Here is a 16,713-nt window from a genome sequence, read left to right as displayed (position 1 = left end):
CTAAGCGTCTAAGAAAGCAGGTATAAATTATATCTGGAAAGTCTCAGTGTTTTGTACATTAGTTTCAGTTCTTCTCTTTCATTATATTGCCACCCATAAATTCTGATTTAACTTTGTATATTGTAAGGCTCTGACTACAACAAGATTGGTTCTCTATTCTAAAAATTATTTTGCTTAAGCCAGGAAAAGTATTGTCTTATGATGGTCAGTTAAAACAATGTCTTTGACTTCTAAAGGGCAGAGTAGATTTGTTTTCGGAAATGTGTTTACTTGTTCCTAGACTAGTTCGTAGATAAATTCTGGAACGATAGCCTTTTGCTAAAATTCATTTCTATCTACTTCAAAGGTAAAACAGGAACGCGCAAGCAGCGTAGGGCAAAATCGTCCCCAGAGCATCTTATATCTTTTCTGACATCGGGGTCGCTGTCGCCATATTAAAAAAAAGAGAGCAGACGCTTGGAACGAGGTTGGTGCGAACATTCTAGATATTTAGTGCATGTCTCCGACGTTCAATCCTATACTCGATTTAAATTAATTAATTACTGAACAAAAAAAAGCGGCTGTGTAAACTTAGCTTTTTATTTCCAGCAAAAACCTTCCAAATAGAAAGAAGGTTTATACCCACCCATTTTCTTTATACCCCGGCTCGCTCCACTGAGAATTTCTCCAATACCCGCATTACGAAGAAATACATACAAGAGCCTGTTATGATCCGAAATGGAGAAGTGTAATTACTAGTATGGGTTAATACATTGAAACTAAATAACCTGAAGGTAGTAAGTCATCGAAAATTCAACCGTTGAAAGTTCATAGTACGTGTAGAAACAGTGTTTTAGTTGGTCTTAGGATGAGTTTCATAGTTTGGCAATCTTTTACAATCTGTATAACATCTGGAAATATAGTTTTAATAGCAGACGGCTATTTCCTATCCTATCAACATTTAGATGTTCCATATGATCTGGTTGCATAAATTTTGGTTATAGTAAAATATGGATAATCATCAAATTCCTCTATCGTGTCAGTTATCGTTTTTTCCTGATAATGATTTGTCTTTATCGTCACGCACAGGGACGGTGGGATGTTGATTGATTTGATGTTAAATTGACATTGACGATTTTCCAGTTCACTATAGATTGAATCACTTGTTTCTCCTTGTTGTAAGCAAATACCCATACCACCCTTCTTGCTACACAGTAACGCCATATCTCCAGGATGTGAATCGATGTCTTCGACTTTCTCGTAATAGATTTTACCTTTTTCTTTCTTCGGATGTTTTTTTTTCATCACACTGGTACCACTCTCAGTAATTTGCATGTAATATTTATCAAAATCTTTGGATACGCATTTTTCTAAACCTTCTACTAGATGTGGACCAAATATAACAATCGGTATCTTTGATGCGTATTTCGGTTTGAGTGTGCCATATTCGACTTTTATTCCTTCTGGAACTAAAATAGAGGATATTCTCTTTTTTTTTCCCCACCGAATTTGATTTATACTTTCAAGGCTGCCATCTTGCTTTGGTATTGTATCGCACCATCCTTCTTCTAAACCGAAATAAACCACATCAAATATGTAAGAAATTCTAGTTGTATGGTTAGTGCCTTTTCCCCTATGCTAGTTAGGGTCATGCTCTTATAAGATCATCATCCTTGAATCTTTTGTACCTTCTATGTACTTAGATTCGGTTCTTCGCAGACCATTTGAGGACAAAAGTGAAAAAAACAATAAGTCTTATATGATTGATACAGAAATTGACCCAGAATTAAAATCTGTTTTTTTTAGAGAGAATTTGACCCTAAATTTTCTCATGAAAATTCAACCATGAAAATATAAGGCGTATCTGCCAGAAAGTCAAAATGAATTGTATTGAATTCCTTACCTCTGCATATGCGAACATAGTTCGAAGCATCAATTGATTTGTCCACATTCATTATTACAGTTAGTTTATTTTTTAACTTTTCTTCACTCGAATAAACAGACATTCCTTTAAAAGGTCCAATGGAAACTTCCCTGTTGGATGTTATCTCATTCCCAGTCATAAAGTTATGTTTGACTTTTCCTGCCAATTTAACTTCTTCTTGAGGTGGAATAAACATTGATTTAAGACGAGTTAGGGAACCCTAAAAAAGGGAATTTTTATTAGACGGATATCAATAATCTTATGTTAGACCTAAGAACGTTGCAACGCAAACACAATATTTTAAGACGAGAGCATTTAATAAATTTAAAAAATTAGTCATGTTAAGATCATTTTTTTTGCCTCAATGGTATGATGCCTCGTTTGAATAAGTTTATTGGCAGTTTTTTAGGGGATAGGGGATAGAAATTAATTTGCCTCTCTGAAAAACGACGAAACACTTACCGCTTTCTGTCCCTTAATGACAGAACATGTTCCCTGTAACCATTCTTCATCGCATGCCAAAATGCTTGGCCTCTCGTACAAACTGAATTCCTTATCCAGTGATTTCAAGTAGTTCACGGTGACAAACCTCTCCGGATGACGATATAATTCTGCAAGTATAACCTGTTGAGATCTTTTTGTGTTTTCAAAGTTATATAAAAACCGTAGAGTATCCTTGTCTTCGTTCCAATATTCCTTTATCTTTTCCTGTATTTTTTTAGAGCCAGATTTATCTGACAAAATGGCCAACATAGTTTGACTCTTTGTATAAGTTGATAACAACTCCAGAAGGGTTATGCATTTTCTAAGATCTACTTTCCTGTTAAAACCACAGTACTCTTTGACTCTTGTGTGTAATTTTATACGGTTGACACTTGTGTCCAAAAGTATTTGGTCAAGAGTTTTAGCAGATACGCGCAATTTCATGGTTTGGATTGAACATAGCACCTCTTCTTGCAACTTCTTTATATCCTCTTCTTGTAGTGCGCTACAGAAAGGGAAAAAATTTAGATTAGGGAATTTTTTATATAGTGCAAGCTGACCTATTTTGCTACTAGGTTAGATGCGATATAATTTGTGTTCATATGGAAATATTTATTCCACTTAACCAAGCTAGAAGCTATACAAGGAAGCATATGCTAAAACATAAAATAATAATAAAAAACCCAGCATCCTTCTGACTATAACCTTTCGAACTGTCATTCTTTTTTGCAAGACTTTTCAATTCTAGAACACACTGTTGTGCTTGAACAATAACTCCGCAATCTTGTTCCCAGGTCCTGTACCATTTTCGCATATGCGGATGAAACCCGTTTCATCCTCATATAAAAAAACGCCACAGGCCCTGGGATCGAGGCTAAATATCTCTGATATTTGTAGTTTTTATTACGCCGACTGTGAGAATAGAAGAGAATGCAAAATTATGTAACGCCATCCCTTGTGAGAGATAAAAATAATGTTGCCAAAAATAGAATGAATTTAAGTTTATTGTGGAGCACGAACAATCTCTCAACCAGCCGTAATTTTGTCAAAATTTGTATATGCTAACTAAAAAGAAAACAAAAAAAACTATGCGCCAATCAAAATCAACTAAAAGCTAGAACCTCCCTCTCAAACTCAGAGGCTTGGAATGCATATGGTTAAATCGCCCATATAAGAAAGGCAACTAGCTTAATGAACCAAAAAAATATATGATTTCTATTCAATTTTTATTGATAACTAAAAATCGATATACGAAATTAGCTACGTTTTGACCGATATAATTAATTAGCCTGGTGAGGAAAAGGCCACATGACAACAAGAGAAAACACCATTATAACAGAACTCCTTATTGATTATGCCTTACCTTTTAAATTTGTCTTCGGCAGGTGCAAGTTCTGCAACGCCAGAAAGGTTCAAAATTGAAAATATTATCTTGACAATAGGTGTTACAAGACCTGGAATTCCAAAAAGCGGTGCGATAAAATCAATTGTTAAGGAAATGCCTAAAAAAAATATGATTTACCTAATCTTGGGCAAAATATTTTGAGACAAGACTGCTAATTTCGAAGTTTGCCACAACAGGTACTTGCGTAAGATATTTCTATATTAGATTTACACATTTTAAACTTGTCAAAGTTCACTTGTGAATGTTCAGAGCGGAATTGGGACTAGAAATCTTAGGTTATTTGATAAAGTTCGAATTCTTAAAATGGGCTATTTTTTTGCTGACATCAGTATGCCCATTGCCTTGCCTCAATGTTTTTGTCCATAATTGTAGTGCAATAGTACTTTTTAAATTCTTATATTTATCAATTTATTGTGGTAAATAAAGGACAAAGGAGTCAAATGGAATCTTTGAAGTTAAATATGTGAAGAACTAAAAAAGGATTTTAAAAATTCCAAAAGATTTGCTGAGCAACTTTTAATCCTTCATAGACATTATTAAATACAGAAATCTTTTTAAATTTATTACTGTGAAGCAGAAAAGTTAGTTATTAGCAAAATAATTTGAAAGTTGGATGAAGTAATTTCTTCTTGTAGGACAACAAAATCATGAACATTCAATTTCCCTCTTTCTACCGTTTTACACACTTTCCATGAAAAATCTGACCAGAATGCGCGTTAAACTATCTCCTACACAGGTAAAAAATTGGATCACAATTTACGTATCATAAAACCTCATCAATGCTTGTAGTCATTAAAAACAGAATAAGTGCTTTTTTTCTACCCCTCCCCGGTTGCTACAGCTTTTAAATGTGAAATTATCTAGCAGTACAGCGAAATAATTCTTTTGCTTGATACCAACCAAGATTTCAGTCACACCATTTAACACATTGTCGACTGTGTCTGCAACATTTACCTTGTTTTTTTCTTCTACCATTTTTACTGCTTTATCTTTTTCTTTTATTAATTCATTGACACTTTTTGCCAATTCTCCATCAAATTTAACTTCATTTCTTAAGTTGTTGTGGCATGTAACGTAGCTGTTGAAAACCAACCAAAAAGCAACACACTCCAATAGAAACATCTCGACATACATATTTTGTCAACCTTTCTGGAATAAACCAGTACAACTGTGATTAATAAATATTTTCAATTTTTAACTTAAAAGAAAACTTCACGAATCATTACACATTCTATAAACAACGAGATCATTGTATTTAACCAGAAGATTGCGAGATGGTTGCTATTCAAAAGGTTACTAGTTTCTATCAGCTCATACCCTTATAAATTAAAAAATATGTCTAACCAGATTGGAAAAAGGTGTATTAGCATTGTGCAAATATTTGTATTTGTTTTTTCACTTTGAGAAAAGCATAAAACAAATATTTACGCTGCTGGTGGAGGTAATTTATAACATTATTCGCGTTTAAATTTTACGCTTTCGAGCGTGACGCTACTCATTCACTGTGAAAACGTGCTTCGCGAAATAATAAATTATTAAAACAATCACTTTTTGTATGATTTCTACTTTTAAGTTTTTAGTAATTGTTCATCAGCTGTTCTTTATGTATCAGGATTTTTAAAAAGCAAAATGCTATTCAGCCTACACTATCTATATTATAATACCCGTATACGTCTGTCTGTCACGCAAAATGGTAGCTTAGCTTTGCGAGTAGCAAGACGCACGCAATGCGGTATAGAAAGGACGGGCAACTCGTGGATTTTCCACGGGCTAACGACTAGTACATATATAATATACCTTAGCGTGCAAGATTTCTCAGGTGCGAATTGTGAAAATTTAGATAATACCTTATAGGTAAAAAAAAGTTGACAAAAAGTGACTAAATTCAAAAATTTATTCAGCAAAAAGTGACTTAATTTTGTCTAAGTTTGTAGAAATTAGGATTGCGTATTGCGCATTACGCATGTTTCTATTTTTTTGTATATAGTATTGTGATTGGTTATATTTGGTCACGTGCTTATATTCTGCATATTAACGCTACCTCGTGTATATTTTTTTCTCTTGCAAATAGCCTTTCCAGAAGGAAGTAGAGTTGTGTCTTTTAATCTCGTTTTTACAAAGTTACTAATACTTTTGCCGAGTTTTTACTTCTGCCGACTAAGAGCCTCTTAAAGTTTTTTATATCGGATCGAAACTCATGTAAAGTAATGCTAAATACCTTAAATTGTCAACGGGACAATTTTTTGCACTTTTCGCCAATTTTTTTTTCAAAATTCGCGAGAATAAATCCACAGAAAATAATTCTCGAAAGTATCCACGCAAAAATTCCTCTTCTCAAGATATCTCTGTTGCCGAGGCTCTAAAATCGTGAAAATAAGTGACTTGCCAATGTTTGCAAAAGTTTACAAACCTTGCACATGCCACATATTCTTGTAAGCAAAAAAAGTTTATTGTTTAATCCATACAGATTTTTGAAAGAACAAGATCCAAAAGCTACTTAAATTACTTTTGAAGCATATATTCTCTTTCTAAAAAAAAGGTTCGTAGAATAACAGATATAATTCGTTTTCAACCCTACTTGGTCCGGGGGAGTCCGCCTTTATGTTATAACTCCTTCACTACACCTGCGTGCCAACTTTTATGTCCAAAAGCTCACAGAGTCATAGATATTAGCCATCACTCAAACCTAACCCTTAAATTTCTATGAAATCCTATAGTATAACGGAATTAGCATAATAAATTTATTAGCTACAGTTTTCGAGTTTCAGACTTTAGGCGCTTCAAAAGAAATAGGAAATGGTTTTCTCAAAAAATGGTAAACTATTTTATGAGAAAACGATTGTTAAATTCATTGTTCCATGCTAAGAAAATTACACAAAAAGGACCAATTATACTAATTTTATAATCACAACGTTATGTTTATGACCAGGTATCAATAAGAATTATTACAACCTCGTTCCCAGGGCATTTTGCTTTGCTGATGAAATTGAACGGCTCAGGGGCCACAATACCCTAGGGACGAGGTTGGGTTAAGCAAAAGAGATAATACGGGCAAAAATATTCTGTTAACAATAAAATTTAAGATATTTACTGCGTAGGCCAGAACTTGGTTTAAGATGACAGTGATTATTTGCCGCGGGAAGGAGAACTGTTGACGATTTTAAAAATTTAAGAATTCGTCTAACTAATCAAAGCTTGGAAAACTCTATTTCAGGCTAATTACTTGTTTCGCCACGGTTGACTAAAATGTAAGAAAAAGAGGTTCCCACAATCCAAGAGCTGAGTTTACTTGACTATACCACAACGAACCATTATTTCTCATTAATGTTTTCGTAGCTAGCCAGCTAGCTACAAAGACAAGCATGTCAGTAAAACAAATCCTACAATCATGAACAATTTAACTGAAACAATAGCAGCTTTTTCGTCCTTTTCCAAACGCAGGTAAAAGCATAAAATAATGAATATTCTGCAGCTGTCAGGCGACAAAGTCACTCCTATTGCTTACACGTAGGTCAGGTGGATAAGTGGCATCAGGTGGATAAGACATCTAGTGCTTCCGCACAACGAAATAATTCCCGTCGGGATCCATAAAAGTCCTTATATTTGGAAAAAAAAGTCGTGTTGACACAATCAACAATTAGCACATTCTAAGGGTATTGATATAACCAAATAATGATAATAAAAAATATGCTTTAAACATTGACAGGTCCGCTATGAAATTGACCAGTAAGCTGTGGATATTGACAAGCAAATTTTAACAAATTCAAAATGCGCGACTCTAATATAGAAACAGCTAATACAGTATTCACTTTATTTTCACTTCGTTTTATTATATTTTCACCATAAAGGCCGTTTCACATTACAGAAATATATTGAATCCAATATATTGGAAATTATTGATAACTATTGAAAAATATTGCCTCAATTAATTGACATAATGTGAAACCAACTTTTGAGACACGTTCGAAAAAACATTACGCAATCGCTTTCAATACTTGTCAAGACTTTTTAATTCAAACACGGTTTGAATTAAAAAATATTGCAAGGGAAATTCTTTTGTTGTGAGAAGACTCAATTGTTCTCCGAACAATAGAAAAATCGAATCAGCAAAGTATTCGAAATTTGTCTGTCTGAAATAAACAGTAAATGAAACATACGATCGAAGATAAAAGATGGAGCAAAATAACATTTATTATTTTGAAAGTCAGCCACACGATTTTGCTACGAATGATCAAATACTATTTCCTCAAGCTACGACGCAACAGCAACATGCCGCACATGTCTTCACTCAGAGCTCACCAAAACCAACCTCGTCAATCTTGAGCCAAAACACACAAATATTCGGTCAGAGCGTGCCACAGCAACTTCAACCTTCACTCAGCCCCGTATTTCAAAATCCAGAAGAATAAAGTTGTAGCAATAATAATCGCAGCAACCGCTTTTCTCTGTTCCTCAGACATTTTGAATTACAACAAAATTTAAATGGACATTTAAAGAGACATTTAAAGAGACAATTTGCAATAATTCGAAATATTTTCCAATATAATGAATTCAATAATTTTCAATTGATATCATTATTCATGAATATATTGCTGTAAATATTTTTCTATATATTGCTGTAATGTGAAACGGCCTTAATACCACAGCTGGTTAGCTAGTACAGTAGACGTCCGTTAATTCGAATGCCGCTTAATTCGAACTTTCCGTTATTTCGAACAAATTGCCAAGTCCCTTGAGATTGGTTTAATAAAGTTTACATTTTGAGTTGCTTTATTCGAACTCTGTTAATTCGAACATTTCGCTAATTCGAACAATTTTTTAGTCCCGTGGCTGCATTTGCTCGTCAATTCGAAATTTTGTGTATCGATAAATAAAATCTAAATATCTATCTAAATAAAAAAAAAATTTTTCATTTTTATTTATTTTTATTGCATCAATGGTGTCAAAATTTCTTTCAATTTATCAATTAAATTGGCATTTCCAATAAAATTAAGTTTACAAGAAATTTGGAGGCCTTGCCCATCGCCAAGCAAACAACGGTAAAAGACTTTTATAAAAAATTGTAGTAAAGTTGTAATAAAGTTATATTAGCATAAAACCTTTAAACGTTTATTAAAATTCTTGTTTTTGCTGAACTTCCGATAATCTGAACATTCGTTAATTCGAACAAATAATTTAGTTCCTTGCGTGTTCGAATTAACGGACGTCTACTGTATACATTTTTTATTTTGCTAACTCAGGTACCCATAAATACAAGTCGTTTGTCCGCGGAACGATCTCGTTACCCGAGAAAAAAACTCTAATCGTTAAAGGCTGTCAATCTGCATTTCAATTGATTAACTATATAAGAAGGTATTCTTAGCGACTTACTTAAAAAGGTAGTAACCAAAGCCTATTTCTCCTGCTTTAGTCTGGATTTTATCAACGAGACTCTCTTTTAAAAATCTATAGGCGACTTTAAAGATTTAACCTAGCGTGGCGAATATAAAAAACAATCGAACAAATGAGACTCAAAATTCGCCATACTATAAATCCATGCTATCTTTTTAATTTCTAGAGTCGACGTAAGTTAAACATTTTTGCGCAAATTTTACGATTAATTTGAACATACTAATAGTAAAATAAATATTATACATTTGAATACATTGCGTCAAAATTCATTGACATTTGCTGTGTATTCATTGAAGAAAAATGCACAATGAAAATGAAAGTCGATATTTATAACTACATGTTTCGAATTTTTTAAAACAAAGTTAGTTAGTAGACCATGAAATGTAAAACATAGAAAAAGAAAAAAAAGTAACCATTTAGTTGTATTAGATATAACGCGATAAATGATGGTCTGGAAGCTTTTATTCTGCGTTTTGTTATTCGCTTTTTGCGAAAGCAAAGTTGACAAAGCCAGCAAAGAAAGTCTTGATAACTCTTTTAAAGAAATCGTAGCAGTGTACAATAGCATGAAATCGGCAAATTTAGGAGTAGGTGCTAATGTGGACGAAATTATTAAGGATATGAAAAATGATGCAAAAAAAATGGAAGAAGGGGCAGAAAAAGAAACGAAAGGTGACAAAGAAGATGCTGGGGAAACTGCATTAGAATATTTTAACAAAGTTGATACTGCGTTTAATGTATTAGCAGACAACATGCCTGATATTGTGAGGGGAATAAGAGCTAAAGACTGGAAAGCAGTGCTAACGGGTAGGTGTACATACTGAATTTCTGTTCTATTTGATCTTTTTTCTCCTTTTTCAAACGTTTAAGCAAGTTCTTTCTAATTGCTAAACATTTACACCTTCGCTTTTCTATTTCTTATTTCTTCCTATTTTGCCTTACTGTGCATATTAAGCAGGGTATGTTACACCAGGATATGTCGCAATTAACGTGAAATGTCGCAATCAACGGTAAATGTCGCAACGTCGCCGGTAAATGTCGCAAATCAACAGATACGATATAAAATCATTTTCTTAGAATAGGTTAAAAATTTCTTTCTCGTCGGTGCAAAGGAAATTACGTATCTTTTGTTGGTATGGTTTTTTTGTTAAATGAAAACGCAAATCTTTTTAAAATGCATTCTATTCTCATTTTAAATTCAGAACTGGCTAATTTCACTTGCCTTCAAGTGAAATTAGCCAGAGTGCCTAATTTGGAAGAAGAGTATATTTAATATTTATATTTAGAAAGCATTCAGATATATTTCCTCTTTAATGAGGCAATTTTTTACATGCTAACTCGCTGCGATATGTGATAAAAATTCGTTGTCGCAGTGTAACAGATAAGCGTTAAAATAGCCTAGGAAGATGGCTACGCATTTTTATTATTTTTTTTTACAAACAAACGAGCCGAGGCCGAGATTTGGATAAAAATTTATGAAGAAGCAAAACAATACAAGTCTTTAAATGAGTGAGTCTTTTTCTTGTAAATTATAAGTTTAAGATCATTTAAATCTTCTAAAATTACACAGCAATTTCGATGCTAAAATAAAAAGGCGAACTGTTTATGAAAAGGACAACGTGTAATTGCTTTGAACGAACAAATGTCATAATGAAATTAGAAAAATTTTAAAAAAAATGTGCAACGCATTTCTTTCGACAATTTTAGGAACTTTGACATTTTCAACTATTTTAGGAAAAGTGTTTCTTCCTTGTTCATCGCATTTGCTGTTGATACGCACGAGTGAATTTAACAATTGTTAAAATCAAAATAGAAAAAAAGAAAAAAAAATCTGTCAAATTTTTTCTAAATATATTTTTACTGCTTGGTCCATTGTGTAGATATCATATCTTCTTTAAACACACGCTTTTCTATAAGCAACACACAATTTTAGCTAAAGCTTGATGCTGCTTTAACTGGTTTGTTTAAGGAACTTAACTGGTTTCTCAGAAGTCTTAAATTTTGTAAGACTAAGTTGTTTTTAATGATAAAAAGGGCTCGAACCGTTAATTAAACAAACGCTGAATCAAGAAGTATTTCTTGAACACAGTTTATGTCTGTTTAAAATGAAAAAAATATCGCTCCACCAATGTATTTTATGCTTATAAGCAAGGTGTACTTGAAAAAATTCAATGAAAGTATTCGTAAATACTACTAGTTCCAGGTCCCTCCTTTTTAATCTTCTCGCCCGAGGCTTACCCGCCGTAACAGTAAAAATAATAGCACCAATATCTCTCTCTTAAATTTTCCCTCTCCTGTACTTTATATTTACACCACTTTGCTTTAATGTAGCGGTCATGAGCAGCTAAAGATTTGTTTATATTTGACTCAACAACCCAAGAAGAAAGAGTCAAAAAGCCCTAGGGGCAAGGATGGGATGCAAGGATGGCAAGGATGTCTGATGACATCAAGAAAAAACATAACTTGCACTCGTTTTTTAGGAGCGTCATCATTGATAACGACAGTTCTCCCTATGTTGGGAACATATGGTGAAATTGCTGCTGGAATATTAAAAACGCTTACCAAGACTCTCTCCTTATTCGGATCAAAACCGGTGGCAAAACCAAGCGAAATCAAAACGTAAGTGAAAAAAAAAGCAATTAATTACCGGCTTTCACACGCAACGCAGTCTGGGAACTAGTAAAGCACTTATTTTAATCAAAATTTTAATTCCAAGGAAAGGTTCTTTAACAGTAAATTGAAAAAACCGATAATTTGAAGTTTACAGTTGAAACCATACTTGTTTTATTATACCAGTCTTATTTATTTTTCGTTTATTTTTTCCTTGTCTAAGTAAATAAACATGATGCTAGCAAACAGAAAGAAAAAACAGAATCAAAGGGATTTTAAATATCTACTAATTCCAACAATCATAATCATCAATTAACTACATTCAACACAAACGTCCTTTATCACAGTTTGTATTGAAAACCGTTTTTTTTAGAGCTTTGGAAGATCAGTTGGTAAAGATAATGAAACTCGAGCTTTCATCAGCACAAAAAGGATTTGATATGATCTTGCAAGACTTTAAACGATTTGACGAAGATAAGGAAGACGAATTGGAACTCACCGAGGAAAAGGCAAAAGAACTTTTGGGAAAGATTGCGTCCTCTATGGAATTGAATTTAAAAATTTATTCATTGATCCCCGGTTATTGTGGCGATGGGACAATATCAAGTGATCCTAATAACGCTCGTAGATGTGTTTCGCTGACTGAGTCCTTAGCTCATTTTTCCATCGCCGGTCAAGCACTTATGATGCAATGTGTTGGGTATGTTGAATCGTCAAATATGTCTGATGAAGATAAAGCAAGTGTAAGAAGTGATTTGAAATTCAAAATCGAATATTACAGAGAAGAAGATCGTAAAGCTCTGATGTTTTACTTTAATCCATTAAATTCAAGGGAACAATGGGAAGTTTTGAGTACGGTGTATGAAAATACACATAGTCACTTGGTTTTGATCCGATATCTGATCTCCATTGACAATGAGTATTACACAGAACACAAAAAGTATCTTTTCGACAGAAATCGGGTGGTCATTTGTGAGAAAAGACATTTGAAAGGAAGTTGCCGAAAAGCTGGAGAGATTGATCTCACAGTAAGTAACCGTTTTTCGATTTTCTCAATTTACTATTAAGATTCAAAGACTGTCTAAACTGGTGCCCTGGTATAATATCTTTTGATAACACGGTGCTAAAATACACGCAGAGGGTTTACTGGTAATTTATTGATCCTTATAGGTAATAATGCCAGCTTCTAGATTGTCACATTCTTTGTTTATTCCACCAACAGTGAAGATAGTCCTAAGTGGCAATAACCAACCAATTCTTGGACCACTTAATGGCTTAGCATTGTATACAAGCAAAAACAAAATCAATTCCTACAGTCGTATAACAATGAAAAGAACAGACCCGAGCTTGGATGCATCTAAGTACGTGAGAATATGTACAGCAAACAAAGGTATTGGGTTTTGTTTGTAACACTTGTTGTTATGTTTTGATATAAATTTTACAAGATAGGTTGTCATCATAACAGGACAAACTAACATCAATTTAACTTATCTCTTTATTGTATTCCCATATCGTATTTGAGTTCTTCCAAAAGTACTTGCAACAAGGTCTATTACAATATTGGTTGCATTTTCACTTAAAAAATACTTTATTTCATCATCATTTACATCAGTTAAAATCTGCTACTATTTAATTTCAGACTATATATAGTTAGCTATATGGGTTCTTAAAGTCGATAATTTCGATTATTTTCATTGGTTTTATAAGATTTCATTTTTTAACATGTTAGATGGACACCGAAACTTTAGCTAATCTTACTAAGATTCAATTCAATTTGTCTGTTCTTGCTTGTTGAATGTCATGAGAAATCCAGTATCTTTTTCTTGCACAAGCTCACATGTTTCTCAATTGAATACAGATAATCATTGGTGTGACACGTTAGAAGGAACCACTTTCGAAGTAGACCTTGGAAACTTTCACGGAATTGATTGGACAGACGGAGACATTGGTTCAATTTATGTTCCAGCCAATCAAATGCTTGAACTAACAACTCAAGGAGGAAGTGGAGAGTTTAAAAGTGAATTGAAAATTTACGGTCCCTATACACTTCGAAATATAGATGCATGTGATGATGGCTGGAAAAGAATGAGGCTAACTAAGTACAAGGCTGGGGTGAAGATGAATGGAAAAAAACTGGCTCCAAGTGCCAAAACGACTGTTACTGAGAAGGAAATTGATCAGATTGTTACCAGCAGTGATGTTATCTTAGCATGCAGTGAGTCTAATTTGGGAGGATTTTGTTTGCAATATGAAAAACCTTTCATTACCAAACGACGTCATTTTCGACCTTACAAAACAGAGGGATATAAATGTGGAAATTTTCAAATCAAATCATTTAAGGTTCCACGTGGCATGGAGTTAGCTATATGTTTTGGTGACCCGTCAGGTACCAAAGGAATTGCAGGCCCGCATCGAGCAACATATGATGCAGAATCTTTTAATTTAAACAAGAAGGATAGTTTGTATGTTAATGTGAAGCAGGTTGGTAAGCCGATAAGAGGTCAAGCAGTTTGCAGGGGCAATAAATAAAATATGAACATGTGACGCAAGATAATACTTATTATTTATTCTTTTATTATTATTATTATTTTATTTATTCCAATCGTTCAGTCTGGAAAATATTTTCAGATTTTTTTCTTTATATTTGGGAGAAAAAAACTTTTTGTTTGTTTGTTTGTTTGTTTGTTTGTTTATTTCCTTCTTTCTTAATTAAATTTTTTAAATTTATTTAAATTATTTATTATTTATTTAATTTTATTTCTTATTTTTTTGTTTAATTTTATTTTTTATTTATTTAAATTTATTTATTATTTATTTATCTAATTTTATTTATTATTTATTTATTTAATTAAATTGATTGTTTATTTAATTTATTTATTTATTTACTTTTTTTTGTTTTGTTTTGTTTTGAGAACTGACTGTTGGGGAGCGGCAACTAAAATTCCGTACTTGTCCACTAATTAAAATTGTAGGAGAATGTTAGGTTTTCAGTTAGTATAAGATAATTTGGTTGATTGTGTAATTTAGAAATTTATAAAACGAAAAATATAAATGTTGATTCGGTAGTAAGTTGTTTTAAAACATATTTCAATGTTTTCCTGGTTGTGCATTTATAAACTTTTTTGTCAAATGGTAAATTAGCTAAGCTTTTTTATATAAATTTTTTTTTTCTAACCTTCTAAGTAAAAACAAAAAGAATATTTCAAGACATTCTTTTCACAGGAGTTATTGCGCTTTTGATATTTACAAAATAAGCTTCAGAAAGCGCTATCATGACTAGCTAAATAAATGACTGCGACGAACTGCTAAGCAAATCGACCTTGCTAAATTTTTTAACTCAGATATCAAAAATCATGAAGTAATATCTAGCCAATATTGCAGCGCTCAGTTTAGATACGCGTTTTAGCAGGTAATACACGTGTTATTTAGAAAATTTCATAATTCCATGTGTTTTTTAAATTAAAGTGCAATGTAGAAGGAAAGAGGACAAAGGGTTGGACACAATGCGTCATCTTATTTTTTGAGTTATTAGCTTCTTAGCTAGTAACATAGCATTTTTCAAAAATATAGCTCTTCGTGTTGTCTCCGCTCCCTCGTCAAAACAAACTTTTGATTTGCTGATATTAAATATTTTACAGACCGTAGGTTATTTTACCGCCAAAAAGAATACTGAAGGAAAATTTTCCTTTTTTTAGAAAAACAAAACAAAAAAATAAAAAATTTAGATCAGTTATAATCAGACAGGCGAGTGGGACTACGAGTAAGACTATGAGTACTACGAGTGACTACGAATAATACTACGAGTAAGGCTATGAGTGACTACAAGTGACTACGAATGGGACTACGAGTGACTACGAGTTACTACGGATGACTACGAGTGACTACGAGTCAAACTACGAGTACAACGAGTAGGACAAGTGACTACGAGATGTATTACGAGTACTGATTGGAAATCAATTCACCAAGAGTAACTATGATGCGTTCTTGTAACATGTATCATGTACATACATGGTTCTTTTGTAATCATTTACAAAACCAAATTTAAAAAAGAGGGTAAATGAAAAAATACCAAATAAAAACATATGTAAAATGCTCTCATTGTTCTCAACATTCCAAAATCTAACGAAAGGGAGAAATAAAAAATTCCCGAAGATATATTGAAATAAATGTACAGAACATGTTCTCAGTTTTGTCAATGTTAATTCCAATAGCTAAATTATGTGTTTCAACGCAACATTCGTAAGCCATCGGAATTTTTACCCTAAGTTACATATTTAAAACGTCAGAAAAGCTGGCCTTCTTACAAGATATATTCACAGCTTATGTAACAGAATTTTTAGTTTTTTAGTACATGATCTACACCTTGAATTTGTATCTCGCCCCTGGACTTACGGAACAATACCAAAAATGTCATCTTGAGTGCTAAAAAAATGACTCTGTTACATCTCTCTGTCATATTAGAGCACTAACTTGCCTGATTATATGTTACATAAAGGTTATTGGTACTATAGGGTATGAATAGATACGTAACTAGGGGAGGTGAGTGGATGGTACTAGATTTGTTACGATGCGTTACAAGGAGTGGAGGTGTGGTAAAAATGGAGAATTTGGGTTTACGTAATTATTGAATGGCCCCTTTCTTAATCCCCAGATCCGGCAACAAAAAGGGGTATCTATTTTTACAGCTATCTAAAGCGTTCTTAAATATTAGCCAGGCCAAGTGACTTTAAAAACTAGGTTCTATAAGAAAAGAGTGTATTTACTTGCAAAATTTTAGAAAAACTAGCCGTTAACTGCGATTATCCAAGAGGACTCTACACCCCTGGATACTCGCAGCGACCATCTTGAGTTTAAAGACAGACAACGCATATTATTAATTCTAGTAGTTACCTCGTGAAAATATCCTAACAAAGCGTCCAAG

The 16,713-nt window shown here is 33.1% G+C and overlaps 1 protein-coding gene across 1 annotated transcript; it reads right to left on the bottom strand.

The window, feature by feature from the left end:
- Nucleotides 1–733: 733 nt before the first annotated feature.
- On the bottom strand, nt 734–2,290 carry LOC130641106 (uncharacterized). Its single transcript, XM_057447770.1, has 2 exons — nt 1,883–2,290; nt 734–1,547 (listed from the first exon to the last, which is right to left on the bottom strand). The coding sequence occupies exons 1-2, from the start codon at nt 2,097–2,099 to the stop codon at nt 934–936; spliced, it is 831 nt and encodes a 276-aa protein (XP_057303753.1). The 5' UTR covers nt 2,100–2,290; the 3' UTR covers nt 734–933.
- Between the last annotated feature and the right edge of the window lie 14,423 nt (nt 2,291–16,713).

Source organism: Hydractinia symbiolongicarpus, chromosome 4 (assembly GCF_029227915.1).
Source record: "Hydractinia symbiolongicarpus strain clone_291-10 chromosome 4, HSymV2.1, whole genome shotgun sequence".
In the NCBI taxonomy this organism is placed as follows: domain Eukaryota; kingdom Metazoa; phylum Cnidaria; class Hydrozoa; order Anthoathecata; family Hydractiniidae; genus Hydractinia; species Hydractinia symbiolongicarpus.
Note: the sequence above shows the minus strand (reverse complement) of the source record. Positions and strands in the feature narration are given on the sequence as shown.

What these genes read in the sequence shown, in the direction of transcription:
- LOC130641106 (XM_057447770.1), bottom strand. Translation starts at nt 2,099, where the DNA reads ATGTTTATTCCACCTCAAGAAGAAGTTAAATTGGCAGGAAAAGTCAAA. An exon ending in CTATGTTCGCATATGCAGAG is followed by an intron (nt 1,548 to 1,882) that starts GTAAGGAATTCA and finishes ATTTCGGTTTAG; the next exon opens with AAGAAGGATGGTGCGATACA.